The sequence below is a fragment of the Heptranchias perlo genome, chromosome 24, assembly GCF_035084215.1.
Source record: "Heptranchias perlo isolate sHepPer1 chromosome 24, sHepPer1.hap1, whole genome shotgun sequence".
In the NCBI taxonomy this organism is placed as follows: domain Eukaryota; kingdom Metazoa; phylum Chordata; class Chondrichthyes; order Hexanchiformes; family Hexanchidae; genus Heptranchias; species Heptranchias perlo.
In genome coordinates, this window is record NC_090348.1 from 36,076,393 (window position 1) to 36,102,354 (window position 25,962).

At 42.1% G+C, this 25,962-nt stretch overlaps 1 protein-coding gene across 8 annotated transcripts in view; it reads left to right on the forward strand.

Annotated features, from left to right (window-relative positions):
• The window catches only part of upf2 (UPF2 regulator of nonsense mediated mRNA decay), a 148,288-nt gene that overhangs the window by 91,596 nt on the left and 30,730 nt on the right, over nucleotides 1-25,962 (forward strand). For all 8 annotated transcript variants that reach the window (XM_068005073.1, XM_068005074.1, XM_068005075.1 and 5 more), the window contains 2 exons: nucleotides 5,445-5,543; nucleotides 18,448-18,618. In XM_068005073.1, the coding sequence (XP_067861174.1) occupies nucleotides 5,445-5,543; nucleotides 18,448-18,618 (270 nt within the window). The remainder of the gene's footprint in view (nucleotides 1-5,444; nucleotides 5,544-18,447; nucleotides 18,619-25,962) is intronic.

Consider the following 25,962-nt stretch of genomic DNA (forward strand, 5'->3'; position numbering starts at 1 on the left):
CTGCAGTGCATCCTATGGATGGTACACGCTGCAGCCACTGTGCGCCGGTGGTGAAGGGAGTGAATGTTTAGGGTGGTGGATGGGGTGCCAATCAAGCGGGCTGCTTTATCTTGGATGGTGTCGAGCTTCTTGAGTGTTGTTGGAGCTGCACTCGTCCAAGCAAGTGGAGAGTATTCTATCACACTCCTGACTTGTGCCTTGTAGATGGTGGAAAGCTTTGGGGAGTCAGGAGGTGAGTCACTCGCTGCTGAATACCCACCCTCTGACCTGCTGTTATAGCCACAGTATTTATATGGCTGGTCCAGTTAAGTTTCTGGTCAATGGTGACCCCCAGGATGTTGATGGTGGGGGATTCGGCGATGGTAATGCCGTTGAATGTTAAGGGGAGATGGTTAGACTCTCTTTTGTTGGAGATGGTCATTACCTGGCACTTATCTGGCGCGAATGTTACTTGCCACTTACGAGCCCAAGCCTGGATGTTGTCCAGGTCTTGCTGCATGCGGGCTCGGACTGCTTCATTATTTGAGGGGTTGCGAATGGAACTGAACACTGCAATAATCAGCGAACATCCCCATTTCTGACCTTATGATGGAGGGAAGATCATTGATGAAGCAGCTGAAGATGGTTGGGCCAAGGTCACTGCCCTGAGGAACTCCTGCAGCAATGCCCTTGGGCTGAGTTGATTGGCCTCCAACAACTACTACCATCTTCCTTTGTGCTCGGTATGACTCCAGCCACTGGAGAGTTTTCCCCCTTCAACCAACAGACAGAGGAAGAGTAGGAAGGCAGTGCAGGTGTCCCCTGCGGTCATCTCCCTCCAAAACAGGTATACCGTTTTGGATACTGTTGGGGGAGATGGCTCACCAGGGGAAGGTGGCAGTGGCCAGGTTCATGGCACCGTGGCTGGCTCTGCTGCACAGGAGGGCAGGAAAAAGAGTGGCAGAGCTATAGTGATAGGGGACTCGATTGTAAGGGGAATAGACAGGCGTTTCTGCGGACGCAACCGAGACTCCAGGATGGTATGTTGCCTCCCTGGTGCAAGGGTCAAGGATGTCTCTGAGCGGCTGCAGGACATTCTGGAGGGGGAGGGTGAACAGCCAGTTGTCGTGGTGCATATAGGCACCAACGATATAGGTAAAAAAACAGGATGAGGTCCGACAAGCTGAATTTAGGGAGTTAGGAGTTAAACTAAAGAGTAGGACCTCAAGGGTAGTAATCTCAGGATTGCTACCAGTACCACGGGCTAGTCAGAGTAGGAATGAGAGGATAGCTAGGATGAATACGTGGCTTGAGAGATGGTGCAAGAGGGAGGGATTCAAATTCCTGGGTCATTGGAACCGGTTGTGGGGGAGGTGGGACCAGTACAAATTGGACGGTCTGCATCTGGGCAGGACTGGAACCAATGTCCTAGGGGGAGTGTTTGCTCGTGCTGTTGGGGAGGGTTTAAAGTAATGTGGCAGGGGGATGGGAACCGATGCAGGAAGTCAGTGGGAAATAAAGTGGTGACAGAAACAAAAGGCAGTAAGGGAGAGTGTACAGAACATGACCGGACAGATGGTCTGAGAAAGCAGGGCAAAGACCAAGGGAAGTCTAGATTAAACTGCATTTATTTCAATGCAAGAAGTCTGATGGGCAAGGCAGATGAACTCAGGGCATGGATGGGTGCATGGGACTGGGATGTTATAGCTATTACTGAAACATGGCTAAGGGAGGGGCAGGACTGGCAGCTCAATGTTCCAGGGTACAGATGCTATAGGAAAGATAGAGCATGAGGTAAGAGAGGAGGGGGAGTTGCGTTCTTGATTAGGGAGAACATCACGGCAGTAGTGAGAGGGGATATATCCGAGGGTTCGCCCACGGAGTCTATATGGGTAGAACTGAAAAATAAGAAGGGAGAGATCACGTTGATAGGATTGTACTACAGACCCCCAAATAGTCAACGGGAAATTGAGGAGCAAATATGTAAGGAGATTACAGACAGCTGCAAGAAAAATAGGGTGGTAATAGCAGGGGACTTTAACTTTCCCAACATTGACTGGGACAGCCATAGCATTAGGGGCTTGGATGGAGAGAAATTTGTTGAGTGTATTCAGGAGGAATTTCTCATTCAGTTTGTGGATGGCCCGACTAGAGAGGGGGCAAAACTTGACCTCCTCTTGGGAAATAAGGAAGGGCAGGTGACAGAAGTGTTAGTGAGGGATCACTTTGGGACCAGTGATCATAATTCCATTAGTTTTAAGATAGCTATGGAGAATGATAGGTCTGGCCCAAAAGTTAAAATTCTAAATTGGGGAAAGGCCAATTTTGATGGTATTAGACAGGAACTTTCAGAAGTTGATTGGGAGAGTCTGTTGGCAGGCAAAGGGACGTCTGGTAAGTGGGAGGCTTTCAAAAGTGTGTTAACCAGGGTTCAGGGTAAGCACATTCCTTACAAAGTGAAGGGCAAGGCTGGTAGAAGTAGGGAACCTTGGATGACTCGGGAGATTGAGGCCCTAGTCAGAAAGAAGAAGGAGGCATATGACATGCATAGGCAGCTGGGATCAAGTGGATCCCTTGAAGAGTATAGAGATTGCCGGAGTAGAGTTAAGAGAGAAATCAGGAGGGCAAAAAGGGGACATGAGATTGCTTTGGCAGATAAGGCAAAGGTGAATCCAAAGAGCTTCTACAAATACATAAAGGGCAAAAGAGTAACTGGGGAGAGAGTAGGGCCTCTTAAGGATCAACAAGGTCATCTATGTGCGGAACCACAAGAGATGGGTGAGATCCTGAATGAATATTTCACATCGGTATTTACGGTTGAGAAAGGCATGGATGTTAGGGAACTTGGGGAAATAAATAGTGATGTCTTGAGGAGTGTACATATTACAGAGAGGGAGGTGCTGGAAGTCTTAACGCGCATCAAGGTAGATAAATCTCCGGGACCTGATGAAATGTATCCCAGGACGTTATGGGAGGTTAGGGAGGAAATTGCGGGTCCCCTAGCAGAGATATTTGAATCGTCCACCGCTACAGGTGAGGTGCCTGAAGATTGGAGGGTAGCAAATGTTGTGCCTTTGTGGCAGGGAAAAGCCTGGGAACTACAGACCGGTGAGCCTGACATCTGTAGTGGGTAAGTTGTTAGAGGGTATTCTGAGGGACAGGATCTACAGGCATTTGGAGAGGCAGGGACTGATTCGGAACAGTCAGCATGGTTTTGTGAGAGGAAAATCATGTCTCACGAATTTGATTGAGTTTTTTGAAGGGGTAACCAAGAAGATAGATGAGGGCTGTGCAGTGGACGTGGTCTACATGGACTTCAGCAAAGCCTTTGACAAGGTACCGCATGGTAGGTTGTTGCATAAGGTTAAATCTCATGGGATCCAAGGTGAGGTAGCCAATTGGATACAAAATTGGCTTGACGACAGAAGACAGAGGGTGGTTGTGGAGGGTTGTTTTTCAAACTGGAGGCCTGTGTCCAGCGGTGTGCCTCGGATCAGTGCTGGGTCCGCTGTTATTTGTTATTTATATTAATGATTTGGATGAGAATTTAGGAGGCATGGTTAGTAAGTTTGCAGATGACACCAAGATTGGTGGCATTGTGGACAGTGAAGAAGGTTATCTCGGATTGCAACGGGATCTTGATAAATTGGGCCAGTGGGCCGATGAATGGCAGATGGAGTTTAATTTAGATAAATGTGAGGTGATGCATTTTGGGAGATCGAATCGGGCCAGGACCTACTCCGTTAATGGGAGGGCGTTGGGGAGAGTTATAGAACAAAGAGATCTAGGAGTACAGGTTCATAGCTCCTTGAAAGTGGAGTCACAGGTGGATAGGGTGGTGAAGAAGGCATTCGGCATGCTTGGTTTCATTGGTCAGAACATTGAATGCAGGAGTTGGGATGTCTTGTTGAAGTTGTGCAGGGCATTGGTGAGGCCACACTTGGAGTACTGTGTACAGTTCTGGTCACCCTATTATAGAAAGGATATTATTAAACTAGAAAGAGTGCAGAAAAGATTTACTAGGATGCTACCGGGACTTGATGGTTTGACTTATAGGGAGAGGTTAGACAGACTGGGACTTTTTTCCCTGGAGATTAGGAGGTTTAGGGGTGATCTTATAGAAGTCTATAAAATAATGAGGGGCATAGATAAGGTAGATAGTCAAAATCTTTTCCCAAAGGTCGGGGAGTCTATAACGAGGGGGCATAGATTTAAGGTGAGAGGGGAGAGATACAAAAGGGTCCAGAGGGGCAATTTTTTCACTGAAAGGGTGGTGAGTGTCTGGAACGAGCTGCCAGAGGCAGTAGTAGAGGCGGGTACAATTTTGTCTTTTAAAAAGCATTTGGACAGTTACATGGGTAAGATGGGTATAGAGGGATATGGGCCAAGTGCAGGAAATTGGGACTAGCTTAGTGGTATAAACTGGGCGACATGGACATGTTGGGCCAAAGGGCCTGTTTCCATGTTGTAACTTCTATGATTCTATGATTCTATAACTCCTTGTTTGAAGCGGCCCTAACCAAAGTTGTGTACGGCACTTTCTGTGATTGTGATCATAACACATTATCCCTTGACTCCCTCCTCCACCTCTCGACAGCTTTTGATGTGGTCTATCACATCACCTCCCAATGTCTTTCCTCCATTTGAACCCTTTGAGACTGCCCTCATTTGGCTCCTCTGTATGATTGTAGCCAGCGCATTTCTAACGATGGCTTCTCTACCCACCACTGCACTTTGACCTCAGAACATTCCCAAGGATCCATTCTTGATCCCCCGCTTCCACATGCTGACCCTCGGCAACAACAGATATAAGGTCAGCTTCCACATGTACACTGATGGCACCTCGCTCCAGTCTTTATTATCTTTCTCAATCCCTCCACTGTCTCTCTCCTATTCGACTTCTTGTCTGTATTTTCCTCTCGCTGAACATTGAGAAGACTGAAGCCACCAACTTTAGCCCCCAGACAAACTCCATATCCTCACCACATACTTACCCTCCTGCCCCGCTACTATCTGTCTGTTCACAGATCAGCATCCGGTTTGACCACTAGCTGAGTTTCCCACATCTTCCCCATCGCAAAGACTGCTTAGTTCTACCTCTAACATCTCCCACCTCTGCCACTACCTCAGCCCATCTGCCGTTGAAACTCTCATTCAGGTACGTTACAGGTACAAAATGTAGGCTTGTTGAGGATGAACTAATTTAGCTAGGATAAGTTGCAGTTGAGGTTCAGCTCTTTCAACAGACCAGTTTTAAGTAGGTCTTTTAAACAGTGCACCTTTGCTAAAAGGTTGAAGAGTATATATTTGCAGCAAATTCTACAGTAGATTGCTAACATGGTTTTACATATTTGTTTTTCAAATGGAATAGGATTTTAAAAAATATATTTGTTATTGGGTGACAAAGTTAACTAAAGCACTCAACTCAATACTCTGTTTATATTTGAATCATTTTTGTTATGCAGGAGGTGATGATCAAGGGTGGAGGTCTCAAGCATCTTCCCTGTGCAGAAGATGAAGAATTCATTCAAGCTTTGGATAAAATGATGCTCGAGAATCTACAGGTACTTCATGCATAAAAATTACAATATGTCATATAAAAATTCATATCGTACCAACTTGATATGAGTTGCTGAAACCTTGCACTGAAAGTTTTAACTAACTTTTAAAATTCCTGTTTTAAGGTAATAAAAACAGAAAATGCTGGAAATTCATGGGTCAGTTAACATCAGAAAAAAGTTGTTAACATTTTGTGTGACACTCTTGATCAGTTCTGCTGAAGGGTCCCACTTAAAACTGGTGTTTCTTTCAGATTCTGAATGACCTGTGTATTTGCAAAATTTTCATTATTTCAAATTTGCAACATTTGCTTTTATTCTTGTATCTATTCTCTTAGACCCCCCTCCCATGCCATTCTTAAATCTGTGGGTGAAGAGCAAGCTGACTCTAGTCAGCTTCTGTCCGTATCACTCTTGAAGCAGCCTATTGGAGTTATGCGATACCTAAAAGTAGGAGGATCATCTTACACCAGTGTCATATCCTCTCTTGGGTCTCCTTCCTATTGGAGCAGTTTCTCTGAAGATAGTAGACCCAGCAGCACCATAATTTTATTAGCTGTTATACTGGAGCACTCCTCCATTGCTGAGATATTGAAATGGTCACTTTTCCTTAAGATTTTCAATTCCAATCCTGGCAGCAGCTGCAGTTGAAATCTGATTGACCCCAACAGGTTAGAGAGGAGGAGATTTAGAATCAATTGCAAGCCAGCAAAAGTCATGAGGGAAAGTTGCGATATGAATATCTCAGCTAATGATAACTGGAGATTATCTGCCTTGGATTGGGGGAAGCGGGGGGAAGTGTTTGTCTCTTGGGGTTGATGGCTGCAAAATGATGCTCCTGACAGTGGAAGACAGTGACACCCTCCGTGACAGACTCCGTAATCGAATATTTGAGCCTGGTGGGTCTGCAGTACTCCTGATTACTATTGATAATTGACCAACCAGGGTGGCACATTAATGGGACATGCATGGGTGCTGATCCTGGTCCTGGTCTAAATAATCCTGCAAGCTGAAGCAAGCCTTAAAGAAGAGATGCTAAGCAATGGCATTTGAGCCATATACAGCTCACCACCCTTAGCTAGCCAAAGAAGCCCTGATTACTCGTTTTCCTGCAGTGAGCTTCTGAAATGGCGCAGTAAATTTAAACCATACTTTAGTTTGGGGGTTAGGAGTGTTTTTATGTATTAGATTTGATAGAAGTGTTCAAAATCATGAAGCGTTTAGATAAAGTAAATAAAGAGAAACTGTTCCCATTGATGGAAGGGTTGAGAACCAGAGGAAAAGAACCAAAGGCGACGTGAGGAAAGACTTTTTTACGCAGCAATAATCATGATCTGGAATACGCTGCCTGAAAGGGTGGCGGAAGCAGATTCAATCGTGCCTTTCAAAAAGGAATCGGCTAAATACTTGAAGGGAAAAAATTTACAGGGCCACGGGGAAAGAGCGAGGGAATGGGACTAACTGGATTACTCTTACAAAGAGCCAGCACGGACTTGATGGGCTGAATAGCTGCCTTCTTTGCTGTCATCATTCTATGTGTGTTCCTTGAACTTGATGTACTAAATTGCATGTTGCTGATAGAGCTTCATAGTGCTCAACTAAGTGACCCACAAAGACAAAGTCTGGATAATCATATAACTTAAAGGATAGGGCTACTCAAGCCACACAGAACTTACAAGTATGCTGCATGGTTTTAGTTGGTTAAATTCCAGTTGTACATATGCACGTATTTATGGTCCCTAACTGAGCCTTTGCTGTCTGTAAGCTTTCTGTACTTGGGCAAGTTATGTCTGTGTATTCCTGCAGGGAAAGAGTTTGTACCCATCTTAGGCAAACAGAAACTCTACTTGTGTTAATTTCTCTGTAGCTTTGTTGGAGAATCTTAAGTATGGAGCTGGTTTTCTGTGCGCGCCAGATGCCCAGCTGATCAAAATAAAACATACCATTGGAATATTGGAGCAACAGTGGACTGAAATGAGAAGAGAAACTAAATATAGTTATGGAAATCAGCTTATCACTTTGATCCTCATTTTGTACAAATTTCTTGGATTTTTGGGCGGGGGGTATCTTGTATGTGATCGCCTTATAATATACAGTCGTCAATTCTGTGGGTAACTTTTTTTAAATTGGAGTTACAATGTCCTCATTTCAATGTTGAAGAATAAGTCACCCAGGCTGTGCAATGGATGTGTGTGTCGGCCCTTGTTTTGATTTGAGAAGATGAGTTACAGCCTATGGATTAGCCACCTTTGTTAATGTGAGATTTGGCAATAAGAATTCCCCTGTTATCTTCTGATATTTTGGGTCAGGCTTGTTTACAGTTTGGGACAGTGCCAAAGGATGTTTGTTTGTGAGTCTTAGTTCTCTCCATTTTAAACACAGTCTTTGGGAATGCAATTATACACCTGACCCTGATGAGTCACAACTTCCAAGAATTGTTGGCAGAGAAATATTCTTTTGTGCCTATCACTTTTCACTGCCCTGTAGTATAGCCTGCCTACACTACATAAATAGCAGCTACTTGGGCAAGATAATTGAGATTGCCTTCTTTACTCCAGCAAGAAATCAACTCCTTCAAGAAAGGAGGAGGAAAAACAAATGCTTTTGAAAAAAAAGTTTTAGATACATTTTTAGGAGAGTTCTATGAAATTCCTTCGATCCTCACAATCTTGACTCGATGAAAAAAGTACAAACTCTACCAGTGGCTCAGTGTCCCAAATTGTGTGTTGCTGAACTCTACTGACCAAGAATGTCCAGGTTTGAATCTGTAATCCATGTTGAATCAACTGATCTCAGCTAGGGCTAAAATAGAAACACTATTATTGGTCCCAGGGTCGTGAGGAAGGGAGAGAGAATGTGGCCTGGGCTCTTGATTGTTGTCCAGTAATCTCATATGTGGTTTTGTGGGATGACAGGATTGTGTTTGCCTGTGATAGCACCAGATTGAAGAGTGAAATAATAACTGACCAATAATTTTAAGAAATTTCCATTCTGGAAAGGAAACTCTCACTTAATCTGCTCAAAGAATTAAAGTCAAAACTCAATTATAGATCTTTTATAGTTGGTACTTCTTTATCATCTACTCTTTAAACAATGTTGTTACTGAGTGATTTCACACGCAAGCAATAAGAGGCCAGTAAAAATTGTTATTTTTCTTCTCCCTTTGCTAGTTTGTCCTCCTGTTTTTTTTCCCCCCTTGCCCCTTCTGGCCCAAAGGTTGCATTTCATTCCAGATTATGGTTCCACGATGCAGGCAGGCCTCTGGTACCCTTGTCCAAATGCCATTTTTCTGTTTGTGAACCTGGATAATAAACTCTTCAACCTGGATCGTCATAGCTGAGCTCCATCCTATGGTCCACTAAACCACAGGCACACTTCCATTAGGGATTACAGCCCCTATCCTGGGGACAGTGAGGCCAGTAGCAGTGTCTCCATTGCTGCCTTGGCTGAGATCAGCTAATGCAGCATGGATTGGGAATTCAACTTGGAATGTTGATTGTCTGTGTTGCTCAGTATTAAGTCATGGTACACTGAGCCGCACTGGAGTTTCACAGAGTTGTGGGAAACTGGTGAATTTCAGAAACATATCTCACATCTTGCAGCCAAGGCCAGTCCTGTCCTCACATATTCACTTCCACCAGATGGTCACTAGATAGTGAAGTGGGAACCTGGCCAATTTTCTCCTACCTAGCACTGTGAACCTAACATCAGTTGTGGTGCCTCCTCCCCATATGATTTAGTAGAGCCCTTTTATTATTTTTTTCTTAAGATGTGGGTGACGTTGACCAGGCTGCATTTATTGCCTGGCCCTAATTGCCCTGAGAAGGTGATACGGGCCTGGTTCTTGAGCTGCTGCAATCCTTCGGCTGATGGCCCCCTTATGGTGTTTGGTAGGAGATTTTTTTTTCGTTCATGGGATGTGGGCGTTGCTGGCAAAGCCAGCATTTATTGCCCATCCCTAATTGCCCTTGAGAAGGTGGTGGTGAGCTGCCTTCTTGAACCACTGCAGTCTGTGTGATGAAGGTTCTCCCACAGTGCTGTTAGGTAGGGAGTTCCAGGATTTTGACCCAGCAACGATGAAGGAACGGCGATATATTTCCAAGTCGGGATGGTGTGTGACTTGGAGGGGAACGTGCAGGTGGTGTTGTTCCCATGTGCCTGCTGCCCTTGTCCTTCTAGGTGGTAGAGGTTGCGGGTTTGGGAGGTGCTGTCGAAGAAGCCTTGGCGAGTTGCTGCAGTGCATCCTATGGATGGTACACACTGCAACCACGGTGTGTCTGCGGTGAAGGGAGTGAATGTTTAGGGTGATGGATGGGGTGCCAATCACGCGGGCTGCTTTATCCTGGATGGTGTCGAGCTTCTTGTGTTGTTGGAGCTGTACTCATCCAAGCAAATGGAGAGTATTCCATCACACTCCTGACTTGTGCCTTGTAGATGGTGGAAACGCTTTGTGGAGTCAGGAGGTGAGTTACTCGCCGCAGAACACCAAGCCTCTGACCTGCTGTAGTAGCCACAGTATTTATGTGGCTGATCCAGTTAAGTTTCTGGTCAATGGTGACCCCCCAGGATGTTGATGGTGGGGGATTCGGCGATGGTAATGCCGTTGAATGTCAAGGGTAGGTGGTTAGACTCTCTCTTGTTGAAGATGGTCATTGCCTGGCACTTGTCTGGTGCGAATGTTACTTGCCACTTATCAGCCCAAGCCTGGATGTTGTCCAGGTCTTGCATGCGGGCATGGACTGTTTCATTATCTGAGGGGTTGCAAATGGAACTGAACACTGTGCAATCATCAGCGAACATCCCCATTTCTGACCTAATGATGGAGGGAAGGTCATTGATGAAGCAGCTGAAGATGGTCGGGCCTTGGACACTGCCCTGAGGAACTCCTGCATCAATGTCCTGGGTCTGAGATGATTGGCCTCCAACAATCACTATCATCTTCATTTGTGCAAGGTATGATTCCAGCCACTGGAGAGTTTTCCCCCTGATTCCCATTGACTTCAATTCCAGAATTCCCAGTGGTGTGCCACAGGGCTCAGTGTTGGGTCCCTTGCTGTTTGTGGTATATATTAATGATTTGGACTTGAATGTAGGGGGCATGATTGGCAAATTTGCAGACGACACAAAAATTGGCCGTGTAGTTGATAATGAAGAGGATAGCTGTAGAATCCAAGAAGATATCAATGGGTTGGTGGAGTGGGCGGAAAAGTGGCAAATGGAGTTCAACCCAGAGAAGTGTGAGGTAATGCACTTGGGGAGGGCAAACAGTAAAAGGGAATACGCAGTAAACGGGAATATATTGAGAGGGGTAGAGGAAGTGAGAGACCTTGGAGTGCATGTGCACAGGTCCCTGAAGGTGGCAGTACAGGTAGATAAGGTGAAGAAGGCATATGGAATGCTGTCCGTTATTAGCCGAGGTATAGAATACAAAAGCAGGGATGTAATGATGGAACTGTATAAAACGCTGGTAAGGCCACAGCTGGAGTAATGTGCGCAGTTCTGGTCACCACATTACAGGAAGGGTGTAATTGCTCTGGAGAGAGTGCAGAGAAGATTTACAAGAATGTTGCCAGGGCTTAAAAATTGCAGGTACGAGGAGAGATTGAATAGGCTGGGGTTGTTTTCCTTGGAGCAGAGGAGGCTGAGGGGTTACTTGATTGAGGTGTACAAAATTATGAGGGGCCCAGATAGAGTAGACAGGAAGTACCTGTTTCCCCTAGCAGAGAGTTCAAGAACTAGAGGACATCGATTTAAGCTGATTGGCGGAAGGATTAGAGGGGTCATGAAGAAAAACTTTTTTACCCAGCAGGTGGTGGGTGCATGGAATTTGCTGCCCGAATTGGTGGTAGAGGCAGGGACCCTCAACTCTTTTTTTAAAAAAAAAAAGTACTTGGACCTGCACCTAAAGTGCTGTAAGCTGCAGGGCTACGGACCGGGTGCTGGAAGGTGGGATTAGAATGGGCATCTGGTTGTTCTTTGAGCCGGCGCAGACACAATGGGCCAAATGGCCCCCTTCTGTGCTGTATTTTTTCTATGGTTCTTTGATTCGACAATGTAAGATTATGTCCAATTCAAGATGGTGTGTTGCTTGGAGAGTAACTTGGAGGTGATAGTGTTCCCATGATACTGCTCTTGTGCTTCAAGATGATAGAACTTTGGGGATTTGGAAGGAAAAAATGCACATTATTAAAAACATACCATTCTAGTCATTGAGCTCTGCTTTAGATTTACAGGGAAAAAACATGTTCTTCATTCCGCTCGAATAATCTGGTTAGTTTAGAGCATAGGTGATGGTATGCATGATAGTCATTTAGTATTGCAAGAAGCAATAATTGCTTTGCCTAGAATTAACTTCCTTTGTGTCGGGAGGGGGAGAAGAAAAGGAAGAACATGCAGTTCTTTGCCTGTCAGCCTAGTTACGCCTTATGATCGGGTGCTTGGATATAGTGCAGAGTTATTTTTAAAAGTGCATAGCATCAAAGAGTTTCTTTTAAATTACACACACATGTGAAATCTTACTTTCTTGTAAGTTGGTATTTTAATAGCCTTGAAACTAAATGAAAACAAGTGTTATGTGACTGGATAAGATTTAAAGAGTAAATTACTTTAGCTAATAGTTATTTTTTAATAATGTGATAAATTACTGCTCCACAGTGTTAAGTCTTATTTTCCAGTCCACTTAGTATTAACTGTGTGTATGGGGGAGTGTTAGTTTCAATGAGCCATTTTATCAGAATAGGCCTAGGTTTAGGAATGAAACAAAAAACTTGCTGAATTGCACTGTCCAAGTTGTAGTCTAATGAAAGAGTATATTTAGAATATTCAGTTCAGCAAGTTGTTTTATTATTTGAACAATGGAGTCTTACCTTCAACATATCCCTTTAAATTAGAATTCTAATAGCCTTGTTTTTTTAATTTCTGTTTTCTGAGCCGTTGAATTTAAATAGTGAGTGTTAATGTCTTTGGGGAGCAAGAGAATTAGACATGAGCTTGAAGGAGTAATTATGCATAATTTTGTGAGGGGTTGAATTAACATCAATGGAGATATAGCCCTTATCAGCCCAGCAACTGTTTCTAAAACATTTCAAACTCCAAATCAACGTGCAGGTAAAGCAACATTCTAAGATCCTTTTGTTGTCTAAAATCACATCTTACTGCCACCTTGCTAAGTAATTACATTGGAAATAAATATTTTGTAACAGAGGCAACTCTAACCAAATTTGTCTTGTCAAGTGCATATTTCTGTATTTTAAGTGGCAGGCACTAATCTAGTTGATGAGCTGTTAAACCGAGGCCCCATCTGCCCCCTCATGTGGACGTAAAGGATCCCATGGCACTATTCAACGAAGCGCCAGGGGAGTTCTCCTGATGTCCTGGCCAATATTCATCCCTCAACCAACATCACTAAAACAGGTTATCTGGTCATTATCAATTGCTGTTTGTGCAAAGTGACTGCGTCAACAGTGACTACACTTCAAAAGTACTTCATTGGCTGTAAAGTGCTTTAGGACGTCCTGAGGTCGTGAAAGGTGCGATATAAATACAAGACTTCTTTCTTTTTGATGCAGTTATTCTTTACATTAGATCTTTTTGTTTTTAATGTCTCACTCCGGGTACAGTTTTAAATTTTTTAGGAAAGTTCCAGATCAAAGGAACGTAGGAACAGGAGTAGGCTATTCAGCCCCTCGTGTCTGCTGTGCCATTTGATAAGATCATGGCTGATCTGTGATCTAACTCCATACACCTGCCTTTGGCCCATATCTCGGTTGCCAAAAAGCTATCTATCTCAGATTTAAATTTAGCAATTGAGCTAGTATCAATTGCCATTTGCGGAAGAGAGTTCCAAACTTCTACCACCCTTTCTGTGTAGAAATGTTTCCTAATCTCACTCCTGAAAGGTCTGGCTCTAATTTTCAGACTGTGCCCCCTACTCCTAAAATCCCCAACCAGCGGAAATAGTTTCTCTCTATCCACCCTATCTGTTCCCCTTAATATCTTATAAACTTCGATCAGATCACCCCTTAACCTTCGAAACTCGAGAGAATACAACCCCAATTTGTGTAATCTCTCCTCGTAACTTAACCCTTGAAGTCTGGATATCATTCTAGTAAACCTATGCTGCACTCCCTCCAAGGCCAATATGTCCTACCGAAGGTGCGGTGCCCAGAACTGCTCACAGTACTCCAGGTGCAGACTAACCAGGGTTTTGTAAAGCTGCAGCATAACTTCTGCCCCCTTGTACTCTCGTCCTCTAGATATAAAGGCCAGCATTCCATTAGCCTTATTGATTATTTTCTGCACCTGTTCATGGCATTTCAATGATCTATGTACCTGAACCCCCAAGTCCCTTTGGACATCCACTGTTTTTAACTTTTTACCATTTCGAAAGTACCTTGTTCTATCCTTTTTTGATCCAAAGTGGATGACCTCACATTTGTCTACATTGAATTCCATTTGCCACAGTTTTGCCCATTCACCTAATCGATCAATATCGCTTTGTAATTTTATGTTTTCATCTACACTGCTTACAATGCCACCAATCTTTGTGTCATCGGCAAACTTAGATATGAGACTTTCTATGCCTTCATCTAAGTCGTTAATAAATATTGTGAATAATTGAGGCCCCAAGACAGATCCCTGTGGGACTCCACTAGTCACATCCTGCCAATATGAGTACCTACCCATTATCCCTACTCTCTGTCGCCTTTCGCTCAGTCACTTTCCTAACCAAGTCCGTACTTTTCCCTCGATTCCATGGGCTCCTATCTTAGCTAACAGTCTCTTATGTGGGACCTTATCAAATGCCTTCTGGAAGTCCATATAAATAACATCCATTGACATTCCCCTGTCCACTACTTTAGTCACCTCTTTAAAAAATTCAATCAGGTTTGTCAGGCACGACCTACCTTTCACAAATCCATGCTGGCTCTCTCTGATTAACTGAAAATTCTTGGTGTTCAGTCACCCTATCCTTAATTATAGACTCCAGCATTTTCCCCACAACAGATGTTAGGCTAACTGGTCTATAATTCCATGGTTTCCCTCTCTCTCCTTAAAAAGCGGAGTGACGTGCAATTTTCCAATCTAGAGGGACAGTTCCTGAATCTAGAGAATCTCAGAAGTGAGTTTCTGAATGAATGTTCTTAACATTTTTAACATTTTCCTGCATTACACAGCAAACATTTGTGAAGCTGCAAACCCAGAAATCATTTAAATTGCAATCCCTGGTAGGATGTATGATGATGCCACAAAATGCCTATAGTTGCAACCAGCCAAGCTTGATGAGATGACTTATGAAAGATTTTACAGTTGATTGAGGCAATATGTGCTGAATAACGGCAACTACTTGTGATTTTATAGTATCTTTAGCATAATTAAACGATCCAAGGCTCTTCACATAAGGGAAAGCAGACCTACTAATAATAGAAAAGTTCGGAAAGATGACCCATGGCAAGGTTGAAAAGAATATCTTGCTGATCAGTTTTCAGGCATAAAGAATGTCAACTTGGGTAAATTACCAGAGAGAGAGCTGCCAGTACTTATAGGACCACACCCCACCATGGGCCCCCACCTTCCAGAGAGGAAGAGAGAAAGGAAGAAAAAAATTATGGTTTGTAATGTTTGCTGGAAAAGTGGCAATCAAAGTCAATCCCCATTCAAGTACAGATAATTTCCTGTCATCAAAATGATCTTCATTTTAGGTACTGCAAGTTCACAGCTGGAAACAAGCTAGTGAGCTGCTTGTCAAACAAAAAATTCCACCAGCATAACTTTCAGGCTCAAGTAGACAGGCAAGGTTGATTTTTTTTTTTCTTTTGTGCCCAATTGAATAAATACTTGATTACTACGGAGATCTGTATGGAAGCTGTTGCACTTGTGAAGAGTGTGAACATTAAATGTTCCTGTGGTGCAAAAATGCAGATGTTACACCAGTTACACCAGTAACTAACATTTTTAAATAATAAAACAGCCCAAAGTTTCTTATGCAGGAGAGCATGGATGCCAATCAGTAGAAGAGTTAGGAGATGTCCAAAGGCAAAGCTGGTAAGATAGATTTTGAGGAAATTAAGGTGGAAGAGCAAATGGCAAAGCAAAGGTGTTCAGGGGCGGGCTTAAGATGGCTGAAGGCTTTATCTCCGATGGAGGAGTGGCCAGGAGGGAGAATTGGATGCACACGAAACCAAAGCCTGAGGCACCGTAGTGCTGGAGGAGATTTTAGAGGTAAGAGTGGGGCAAGACCATGAAGAGACTTTTAAACCAGGACAAGAATTTTGGATTTGGTATGTTGAAGGACCGAGAGCTGGTCAGAAAGAACAGTGGTGTGAAGGCTGAACGGGGTTTGGTGTAGACAGCAGAATTTTGATACTCATTGGAGTTTGTAAAGTGTGGAGCTTGAGAGGCCAACGAGAGGATGTTGGAGAAATTGAGTCTTGAGGTAACAAAAGCATTACAAATATTTTAGCAGTGGTGGTGGTGAGGTAGGGGGAGGTGGGCAATGTTTTGTAGGTGGAAATAAGTGGTCTTTATGGAATGTGATACTCCATCCCCAGTCGAGTCGGACATTGAGGTTAAACACTATTTAGTCCAGCCTGAGCGAGCAGCTGGCAAGGGGAATGGAGTTAGGGACAGAGTTTTTGTTAGGACTAAATAAGGTGATTCTATTTCCTATTAAGTTGAATAAATTCTGATTCACCCTTGATGTCAGATTGGTATTCTGATAAAACAGGGGAAGTCCTGGGACTAAGGGTGAAGGAAGGAAAGGTAAAACTGGGTGGTCATTAGCATACAAATGAAGACTGACCCCATGGCAGGATAACGTCTCCGAAGGGGCAGCTTGCAGGTGTGCAAAAGGAGGGGCTAAGGATGGTACCATGGGTATTCCAGATAATTTCTGAAAATATGATGTCTTCCAAGTACACTAACCTATCTTATAGGCCCTAAGCTCTGGAATTCCCTTTCTAAACCTTTGCGCCTCTCTCCTCCTCTAAGATGCTCCTTAAAATCTACCTCTTTGACCAAGCTTTTGGTCACCTGACCTAATATCTCCTTATGTGGCTCGTTGTCAGATTTTGTTTGATGTTGCTCCTGTGAAGTGCCTTGGGACATTTTACTACGTTAAACGTGCTACATAAATGCCAGTTGTTGTTAAATATGTAGTGTAACGTACCTTTTTATTCTCGAGAAAAAATACTGTTTTTGTTAACTATAGGCTTTTATGATTGATATGTAAAATTTTATGAAGAGACTCTTATGAAGTTACTGCATCCAGTTCTAGCCACTGAAACACAAGGGTGGTATTCAAGCGCTAAAAGTAGTGCAGAGACAGCTGCAGGGCTGATCCTGAGTGTCAACGGGCTGAGCTATGAGGAAAGACTGGATTAACTTGGGTTTTTCAGTCTGGAAAGGAGGTATCCGAGAGTTGAATTTATGGAAGTTTAGAAGGTAAACAAGGAAATAGAAAAGATTAATCTGGACTATTACTTTAAATTACATTGTAAGATAGGATAAGGGGACACAGACTCAAGCGAGTAAATGGTGCATTTAGGACTGATGTCTGGAAATTCTTCTCCACACGAGGAGTGATCAAGATATGGAATACAATTCCAGGAAGAGTAGTGGAGGCAAAAGCTCTGGCACTTTTTAAGAAACAATTAGATGCTGAAATAGGGGGATTTAAGATCTCTCTGGATTGATGAATTAAGTTGAGCTGGATGTCCTTTCTCATCCGCAAACATCTTGTGATCTTAGTGAAAAATAAACGAGGAGGAGCTTCGCTGATCATCCGTATTTAATGATTCCTGGTGGAAAGAGCACGTGTGTCCATGTTGAGTGACACCAGCATTGGGCTTGGCTGTTATGCCTCCAAAAATCAAATGGCATAGCAACACTGCCTGGGTTCTCTTTAACAAATTATCCTTTGGGCAAGATCTGGAAGATTGATGACATTTCGAATTGCACACCAGCAAGAGTCAGAACCCTCAGGATGGAGGCGAGATTGAGGACTTCAACTTTGAATCAGTTGCTTTTGCTGAAAGATGAATCTATATATTCATTACAATTACAAAGATAAAATACATGAAGGGAAAAAATTTGCGGGGCTATGGGGAAAGACCAGGGTAATGGGACCAAATGAATTGCTCTTACAAAGAGCTGGCAGGGGCTCGATGGGCCGAATGGCCGCCTCCTGTGCTATGAACGTTCTGATTCTCTGAATTTTGGGGGAAAACTCTTGTCTTTAGTTTCATTTCAGACTTGTTAATGTTTAGTTTGTGACCTCCAGTCCTGCACTCAGTCATAGTCAGATTCAGACCCTAACTCTTTCCTCCAGCAAATCTCACTCTGCTTCACTCAGGAGTCAAGTTGAGCCTTATGTTGGTGCAAAGTGAAACTGTTTAAGATCTTAGTACCAGATTACTTTTGTTCATAATAACTTCACAAACTGGAAACTTTCAGTGAATCATCAATAATCACATCAAGTTTTTTGGTTTGCTAATGGATAACTCTTTATCATGTACTTATGTTTAATGTTTCCTATTCTACTATACATTATTTTACATTTAGAGCTGTATTGCACTTGAACTGCCATTTCTTAATCTGTTTGCTTAATTGGTCCAGATTGCTTGTGTGTTGAGGCCATCTTTCATTTCATTGTTATTGGTTGTCGAGCACAAAATTTTAACTCTTCTGTTTTGAATGGGATTACTCTGTTGAGAACTATACACAGTAGAATATTTGCTAGGGGAGTCAAGTTAATATGAATGTACAGTATTGCCAATTAAATTAGTATGAAGTTTATGCTGATGTCTTAACTTAGGCTATTGTCAAGTGATCTCTTGGCAACAAAGTTTAAAATTAAAAAATGACTAAGAAGTACTTGCACCAAAATGATTCTTTACATTTTTTTGTGCAGCAGCGAACTGGCGAGTCAGTCAAAGTACACCAGTTAGATGTGGCTATTCCACTCCAGCTAAAAAGCCAGTTGAAGAAAGGACCTCCACCCCCAGGAGGAGGAGAAGGGGACTCTGAAAATTCAGAAACCATGCAATTTGTGATGCTTACCAGAAGGGGCAACAAACAACAGGTACTGTACAACGACAAGTTAGGAGAAAATGTTCTGCAGCATCCTGGTTTGGTAGCACAATGGTGTAATGTTATCTTGCAGACTAAGGCTGAATCAGACTGTTCGCAGTCTTGGTGTCCTATTCGACCCCGAGCTGAGCTTCTGACTGCATTTCGTCTCCACCAAGACCGTCCACTTCCGCCTCCGTACCATCGTCCACTTCCGCCTCCGTACCATCGTCCACTTCCGCCTCCGTACCATCGTCCACTTCCGCCTCCGTACCATCGTCCACTTCCGCCTCCGTACCATCGTCCACTTCCGCCTCCGTACCATCGTCCACTTCCGCCCCTCCCTCAGCCATGACTTTATCACCTTCAGTCTCGACTATTTGAATGCTCTTCTGGTCAGCCTCCCATTTTCCACCCTCTAAATGTCAGCTCATCCAAAATTCTGCTGTCCATGTCCTGTCCTGCTGATCCATCATTCATTTCTGTCCTTGCTGACCTACATTATCTCCCAAAGCCTCAAATTTAAAATGTTCATTCTCGTGTTTGATTCTCTTCATGACTTTGCCCCTCTCTGTCTCTGCCAAGTCCTCCAGCCCTCCAATCCCCTTTCCTGCACTCTCCATCCCTCTGATTCAGGTCATTTTTGTATTCCCACCTCTCCGCCCCACTATTGGCAGCCGTGCCTTCAGCCCTAAGCTTTGGAATTCCCTCCCTGAACCTTTTTGCCTTTCCACCTCCTTAAAACCCACTTCGTCACCCCTCCTAATATATTTCTTTGAATTGGTGTGCATTTTTGTCATATTATGCCTCTGTGAAGTGTCTTGAGGTGTTTTTCTACATTAATGCAAGTTTTTGTTGAGAATTTTAAAATAGAGGCATTGCTAGTCCGTGAGCCATTATAGGTCAGCAGGCACAGGGGTAATGGGTGAGTGGGACCATGCTGTGTGCAAATTGGCTAGTGCGTTTCCCTACATTACACTTCAAAAGTACTTAATTGGCTGTAAAGCGCTTTGATACGTCGTAAGTTCGTGAAAGGCGTATATAAACACAAATTCTTTCCTTTTTCCTTTTTGTTTTTCCATTTCTTTCGTCTTTTTCCTTTTTTCTTTTTCTTCTTTATCCTTTCTTTTCCTTTTTCTTCCATCCATTCATCCACCCTCCCACAGAGGGCATTACTGGCGAACATAACCTTGTCCTCATCTAACATCTATGCACATAATGCCAGCAGAGGTTGTTGGATAGCAGTCGGGAGCGCTGGCCAATTTTCGCTTGTCTCAATTGGATACAATGACCAATTGTTGTATCCGACACAGATCAATTCACTCAGTACTAACCAAAAGAATTAATGTAAGCATGAAAAGCAAACAAGTAATATACACATAAAGAGCCAAGCTGACACAAGTCACCACTGCCCTCTTGGCTCAGTCGGTAGCACTGTTGCCTGAGTTGGGAAGTTATTGGTTCAATCTCTACTCCAGTAATTTGCACACTTAAATCTAGATTTACAATCCAGTGCAGTATTGAGGGAGTCCTACACTGTGGGAGGTATCATCTTTCAATTGGGACATTAAACCCTGTCTGTCTTTTTTAGCTGCTTGTTTCAGATCTCAAGACACTATTTTGACAACATTTCTCTCTCAACTAGACTACCAAAAAAAACAGATTAACTGGTCATTCATCTAGTTGCTCTTTGTAGGATCATGCTGTGTGCACTTCAGAGTAATTCATGTGACTGTTGTATAAATGCATGTCTTTCTTTCTCAAAACACTTTTTTTATTTATAATCCAGAATTATGGTGCTGTAAAAACTCCATTTGATACTTGCAGGCTTGGTGTTTTCACACAAAACATAAACTCCTTCCCATTACCTCTCCCTGCATATGATGATTATCATATGTGAAAACTCAACCTTAAGGCTATAGCACAATTGTTTTAAAAGATTACCCGCACTCCCGCTTTCCTTGGACAGGCTCCATTTTAAGGAATTCCATCTATTTAATCAATCAATGTTTTACTTTTTCTAAATGCGAAAAGCTGTGCAGCATATAAATAGAAGTGCTATGTGCTTCTGACAAAGTATTTGCATTTTCTAAATGGTTAGAATTAAAAGTTGATTATGAGCCATGATTTGACTGTACTATGATGTGGAGGTGCTGGTGATGGACTGGGGTGGACAAATGTAAGGAGTCTTACAACACCAGGTTATAGTCCAACAGCTTTATTGGAATCGCAAGCTTTCGGAGCTTTCCTCCTTCGTCACTCACCTGACGAAGGAGGAAAGCTCCGAAAGCTTGTGATTCCAATAAAGCTGTTGGACTATAACCTGATGTGGAGGTGCCGGTGATGGACTGGGGTTGACAATTGTAAACAATTTTACAACACCAAGTTATAGTCCAGCAATTTTATTTTAAATTCACAAGCTTTCGGAGGCTTCCTCCTTCGTCAGGTGAACGATGTGAAAATGTGAACGATGTGAAATGTGAACGATGGGACTATAACCTGGTGTTGTAAGACTCCTTACATTTGACTGTACTAGTAAAATCCATCCGAGTTGGTGAAGTTGTTAATTTAGGATTGTGAACGATGGGACTATAACCTGGTGTTGTAAGACTCCTTACATTTGACTGTACTAGTAAAATCCATCCGAGTTGGTGAAGTTGTTAATTTAGGATTGTGGAAAAATGATTACATTTGTCCGAGTACATCTGGTTTTAAATATCTTGAAAGCTCCCACTGGGTTTCTGTTTCTTTGAGCACCTTTTGTGTTACATGATATGATAATTTTAGTTTCAGATCATAATGTTAGTTGCAGATTTGTCTTTGATTTCACTGCTGTATTCTTCCCACTGGCAGTGATTGCTCTTATTTTGTACATCTTAAATTAATCTAGGAAAACAAATTAACAGATCTATTGTGGGATATTCATTATACAATATAATCTTCTCCATTTGCAGCTGAAGAGGGGATTTTCTAAACGATACATATGGATGAGCTAATTATATTGAACTAAATACTCCCATTAATAGTTCAAAAGCAAATCTGAAAATCACAAGATAAGTACAGATGAGGAAGGCTATTTGACCCATCTCCGCTCATGCATCCAGAGGAACCTAAAAGCCCCTTCATTGTAACATCTGGTCGGTTCTTAAATGATTCTAGGGTTTTTGAGTTTTTGCTTCCACCAGTCTTTCTGGGAGCTCTTCCCATGTGTTGAAGGACTTCCTGATATCAGCCCTGAAATTGCCTTTTACCAGTTTAAACCTGTGACCTGTTGTTCCAGAGTCGCAGTTTAAAGTAATTTTTCATATTTACCTTTTCCACACGGTTTACAATGTTATATATCTACATAAGATCACCTCTTAGATGCCTTTGTGAAATGCTTTAAGATGTTTTTATCCTATAAATGTCCAAACAAATGCAAGTCTCCTTCCTAAGATGAAGAGCCCAAGTTTCTCCATTCTTTCTTCATAACTGAGACCTGTAAGATTGGAGACTGTCTGCATAATTCTTCTCTGCACTGCTACTTTTTTTAAATTTCAAAATATACTTTATTTCATAGATTTTAAAGGTACACACAGTTCAAAGTAAATATCTCAATTCCAAACCAGTACATTTCAAACCAAGAACACTACAGGTCATACACAAAGCCATCTCATTATTACAATTCAAACACAGTATTCCTTATGACTCATGGAGTACAATATAAGGTGGGGTGGCCTCACACAGTGGCCTTTCTCCATAGATCCTTCGCGTAGGTCACACCTCACCACAGTGCGTCACACAGCACGTGCTCCTGGACCTTGGTGTGTGCCAGTTGGCAACACTAGGTCGTGGACAGCTCCTTCAACTGGAAGACCAGAATGTTTCATTCTGCACTGCTACCAGTGCTTGAATGTCTCCCTTGTGCCTCAGTGACCAGAAGTGGACACAGTACTCAAGGTGTTGGCTGACCCAGAGCACTATACAGTTTGATCGTGATTTCCTCTGACTTGTATCCTACTGCTTTGACTACAAAGATGCAAGATCTTTCATTCTGACATTCTTTTGGCGTTCTTGATTGCTGCTCTGCATTGGTTAAACATTTTACTGGTCGACTAAGATTCCTAGGTCTGACTTTTTCAAAATGTAGTTCATACAAAATCTCATTTTGAAAGAATTCATAATCTGGGAACAAAGTTGTACAATTCCGATTCTCTGAACTCGGCCATCTGAAACAGCTGTTTGATTATTCCGATTTTGACGGGTTACTTCAGAAGCTGGTTAGTTACATAATGAAGTGATTATACATAGGAGGTGTAGTGTTTACTGCAGGTCAAAAACTGATATGCATTTATAAAGTACAAAAAAGGTCTGCTTATTATAGCAGACCTGATTTATGAGGACTACTTTTCGGTCCAGTCTCCATGATCAGCATGAGCATAATTTTCTATATCAGAGAATTGCTGTATGGTCTGTAAAATTAGTGCACATTACTGTTCACAACTAAGAGTAGCATGGCTTAAAAATATCTGTAAATTCATGGGTGATACTTCAGACTTTTTACTCTTTATACATCCAATTTAAACGTTTAACAAACTGGCATACTGTTCATCTGAAACCAAAATTTTGAAGCCTGTTGTGGGTTGAATTATAACGAAAATATATGATTTGGGTTTGTGGTATTGGAGTAATGAAGCTGCACTTTGTTCTAAAGGAGTTTTCACTGTTTTCTAAAAGGGTGGGTACATGCTGGCAGAATTAAATAAATTCCTGTTAAAATACAGATTCTTCTGGTTTGACAGATTCCAAAAGCTTTGAGCAGCACAGACTGCTTATAAATTATGTTTTAACAAGACAGAAACAAGGGTGCTTTTGTCAGCCAAGGAGAAAGCTCTGAGAAGGTACTTCTACCTTTTACTATGCTGCAGGAAAATATGTGTTGAGATTAGACTGGTTCTCTAATTTTACTGTGGACATTTCAATATAAAATAACACCTGGCATGCTGGAATAGTGGTATTTGTCTTGCATAGCTTTAGTGCTAAGATCTCTGTGTCAAATGGAAATTCCTATTTAATTCAATAACCTATGAATGAAAAAGATGATACTGAAAGACTGTAGAACCTTCAGCCATCCTGCCCCCCCCCCCTTCCCCACGCATATTCTGGCACTTCCTCCCTACACTGCTTTATCTTGTTACATATGTCATCTTCAAATGCCTTGTTAAAACTTAACACTTCAACTGCAATTTCAATCACTTCCTTAACCCTCCAACTTCTGCTTGGATCTGCTGACCAACTGTGAAGCACCTTGGGACATTTTAATACATTAAAGGAACTATATAAATGCACATTGATTCAGGGTAATAAGTTTTGCAAACTGTTATCAAATCCTTGCAAAGTCATTGAGGCTGTTAAGGAACTGTCGGCAATGCTTGCTATTAAATATTCAAACAGCATACAAAAGACTAGATTACATGACTTAAGAGCAGAAGAATTATTCCGATATTGATGAAAGGTTGAAATGTCTCCCCTCAAGTGTTAATTAATGTTTCTTTTTCAGACCTGTGCATTTCCAACACTTTCTGTTTTAATTCAGTAGCATAATTCTTTTAAAACATGGGTTTGATACTAGAATACAGAGTTCTGTATTCTGTATGGTGTGCCATTCAATTGTGAGGAACATGGATAGCTGTTTTTAAAGCAGAATAGCTTATTTTAGTGATGGAGTGTTTCAGTTTATTATAGTTATTTCAGGTAACTAGTTTAGGGCTAAGTGTAATTGTTCGTGATGAAGGTAAGAACTGCAGAGCTTTCTGAGTAACTATTCCTTTGATGCTTCTCAGTGTAGGCAAATGTGGCTTATTACAAAGTGTAGTATCACAGGTGTGGAGAGCTGCTAAAATCTAAAGCAGAAATTAAACAACAAAGTAATTAGGCAGGAGTTTCCTTTGAATACCATGTGATTTTCAGGTGGTATTCTGGTTGGCAGGGATGGAAAATAGGGCAGGAACCCATTATGCCACCAGAGAGGAAAATGTAGGCCACTATGTTTCAACCCTGTGTTCTTTGTGGATTTCCTGAATTAATTTTCATGAAGGTTGTCTCAATGTCTTGTACCATAAGATTGGCAAGCAGACTGCTACTGTTATTGCCACTCAGAACAGCTGCTGATAAGTGTATAAAAGCATTCCAGTTTCAGTTTTCACTCACTCTTCACTCTCTCTCCATCTTGGTCAGTTTCATCTTGCACTTGGTTAGTGTTGCTTCCTCTCTACTTTGTAATCTTTCTTTCAGCTATGTCTTTGCAATGCATAGGTTTACAGCGACAAACTAATACAGTAACGCTACTGCTGTCACTACTACATATTTTGCACACAGGGTAAACTTTTCCAGTGATTGTAGGGAAGGTTTTGTAGGGAGTTAATGTTAAGTTGCGAGCAATATGCTGAAGTATTTATGTATTGTTAGGAAGTTGCACAGGCCTGCAACATAGCATCAAATACTTAATCAAGGAAGTAGATATTTCATGAATGCATAACAAAAAGCAAGCAGTTGGTTATCCATTGGAATATTTTTTATGTAGTTGCAAATGGGAATTTTGGAGGGAATCCTTTACTGCCATCTTTCTGTCTTCCCCAACCTCCAATATCTTCATGAGTAAATGCACTGTGTGCTGTGGTATGGATAAAACTGAGAGGTTCTTTCAGTCAGTTGAAAGCCTGAAGATTTGACATGATCAGATCAGAGATGTAGCCAGATGAGTAAGTGGCCTGGAAGTACTCAAACAAGAAAACTCAGCTGTAGTGCTGTCAGCATTAAAATTTTCCCTTTATTTAAAGAGGAATGCAACATATAATTCCAGATCAGCAAAGCTGATGGTTTATGGTTTTTACAGAAAAATGTATTGAATTGGAGAATTCTATTTCCAAAAGACTTGTAAAACACTGGAGTCCCATGTAATAAAAATGATATTTAACTTATTCATGACTGGTGATCAGCAATGCTACTAATTTACAGTCATTTTATTATTGCAGTATAAAATATACACATCTTACTGCCTTTTACCACCTTGTTACTTGAATAGTGTGATAATCTAACCAAGATGGTGTTTGAGATTAGAACTACTGTATACAGCATCATGTGTAGTACATTCTTCAGTGTCAAACACCTTACAGTTTGGTGACCAATCCTTAATATGTTTTTAGTAAAGTATTTATTTAAAATGACTGCGCCCTTTTTAAATATCCATTATTAAATTTCAGTGACCAATTTTTCTTTTTAACCAAACACCACACTGCCATCTGTCTTGGAGCTCTGGGGTGATGCCGAGTGCACTGTGCTTCAGAATAGATGACATGGGACAGAATTACTTAATCCA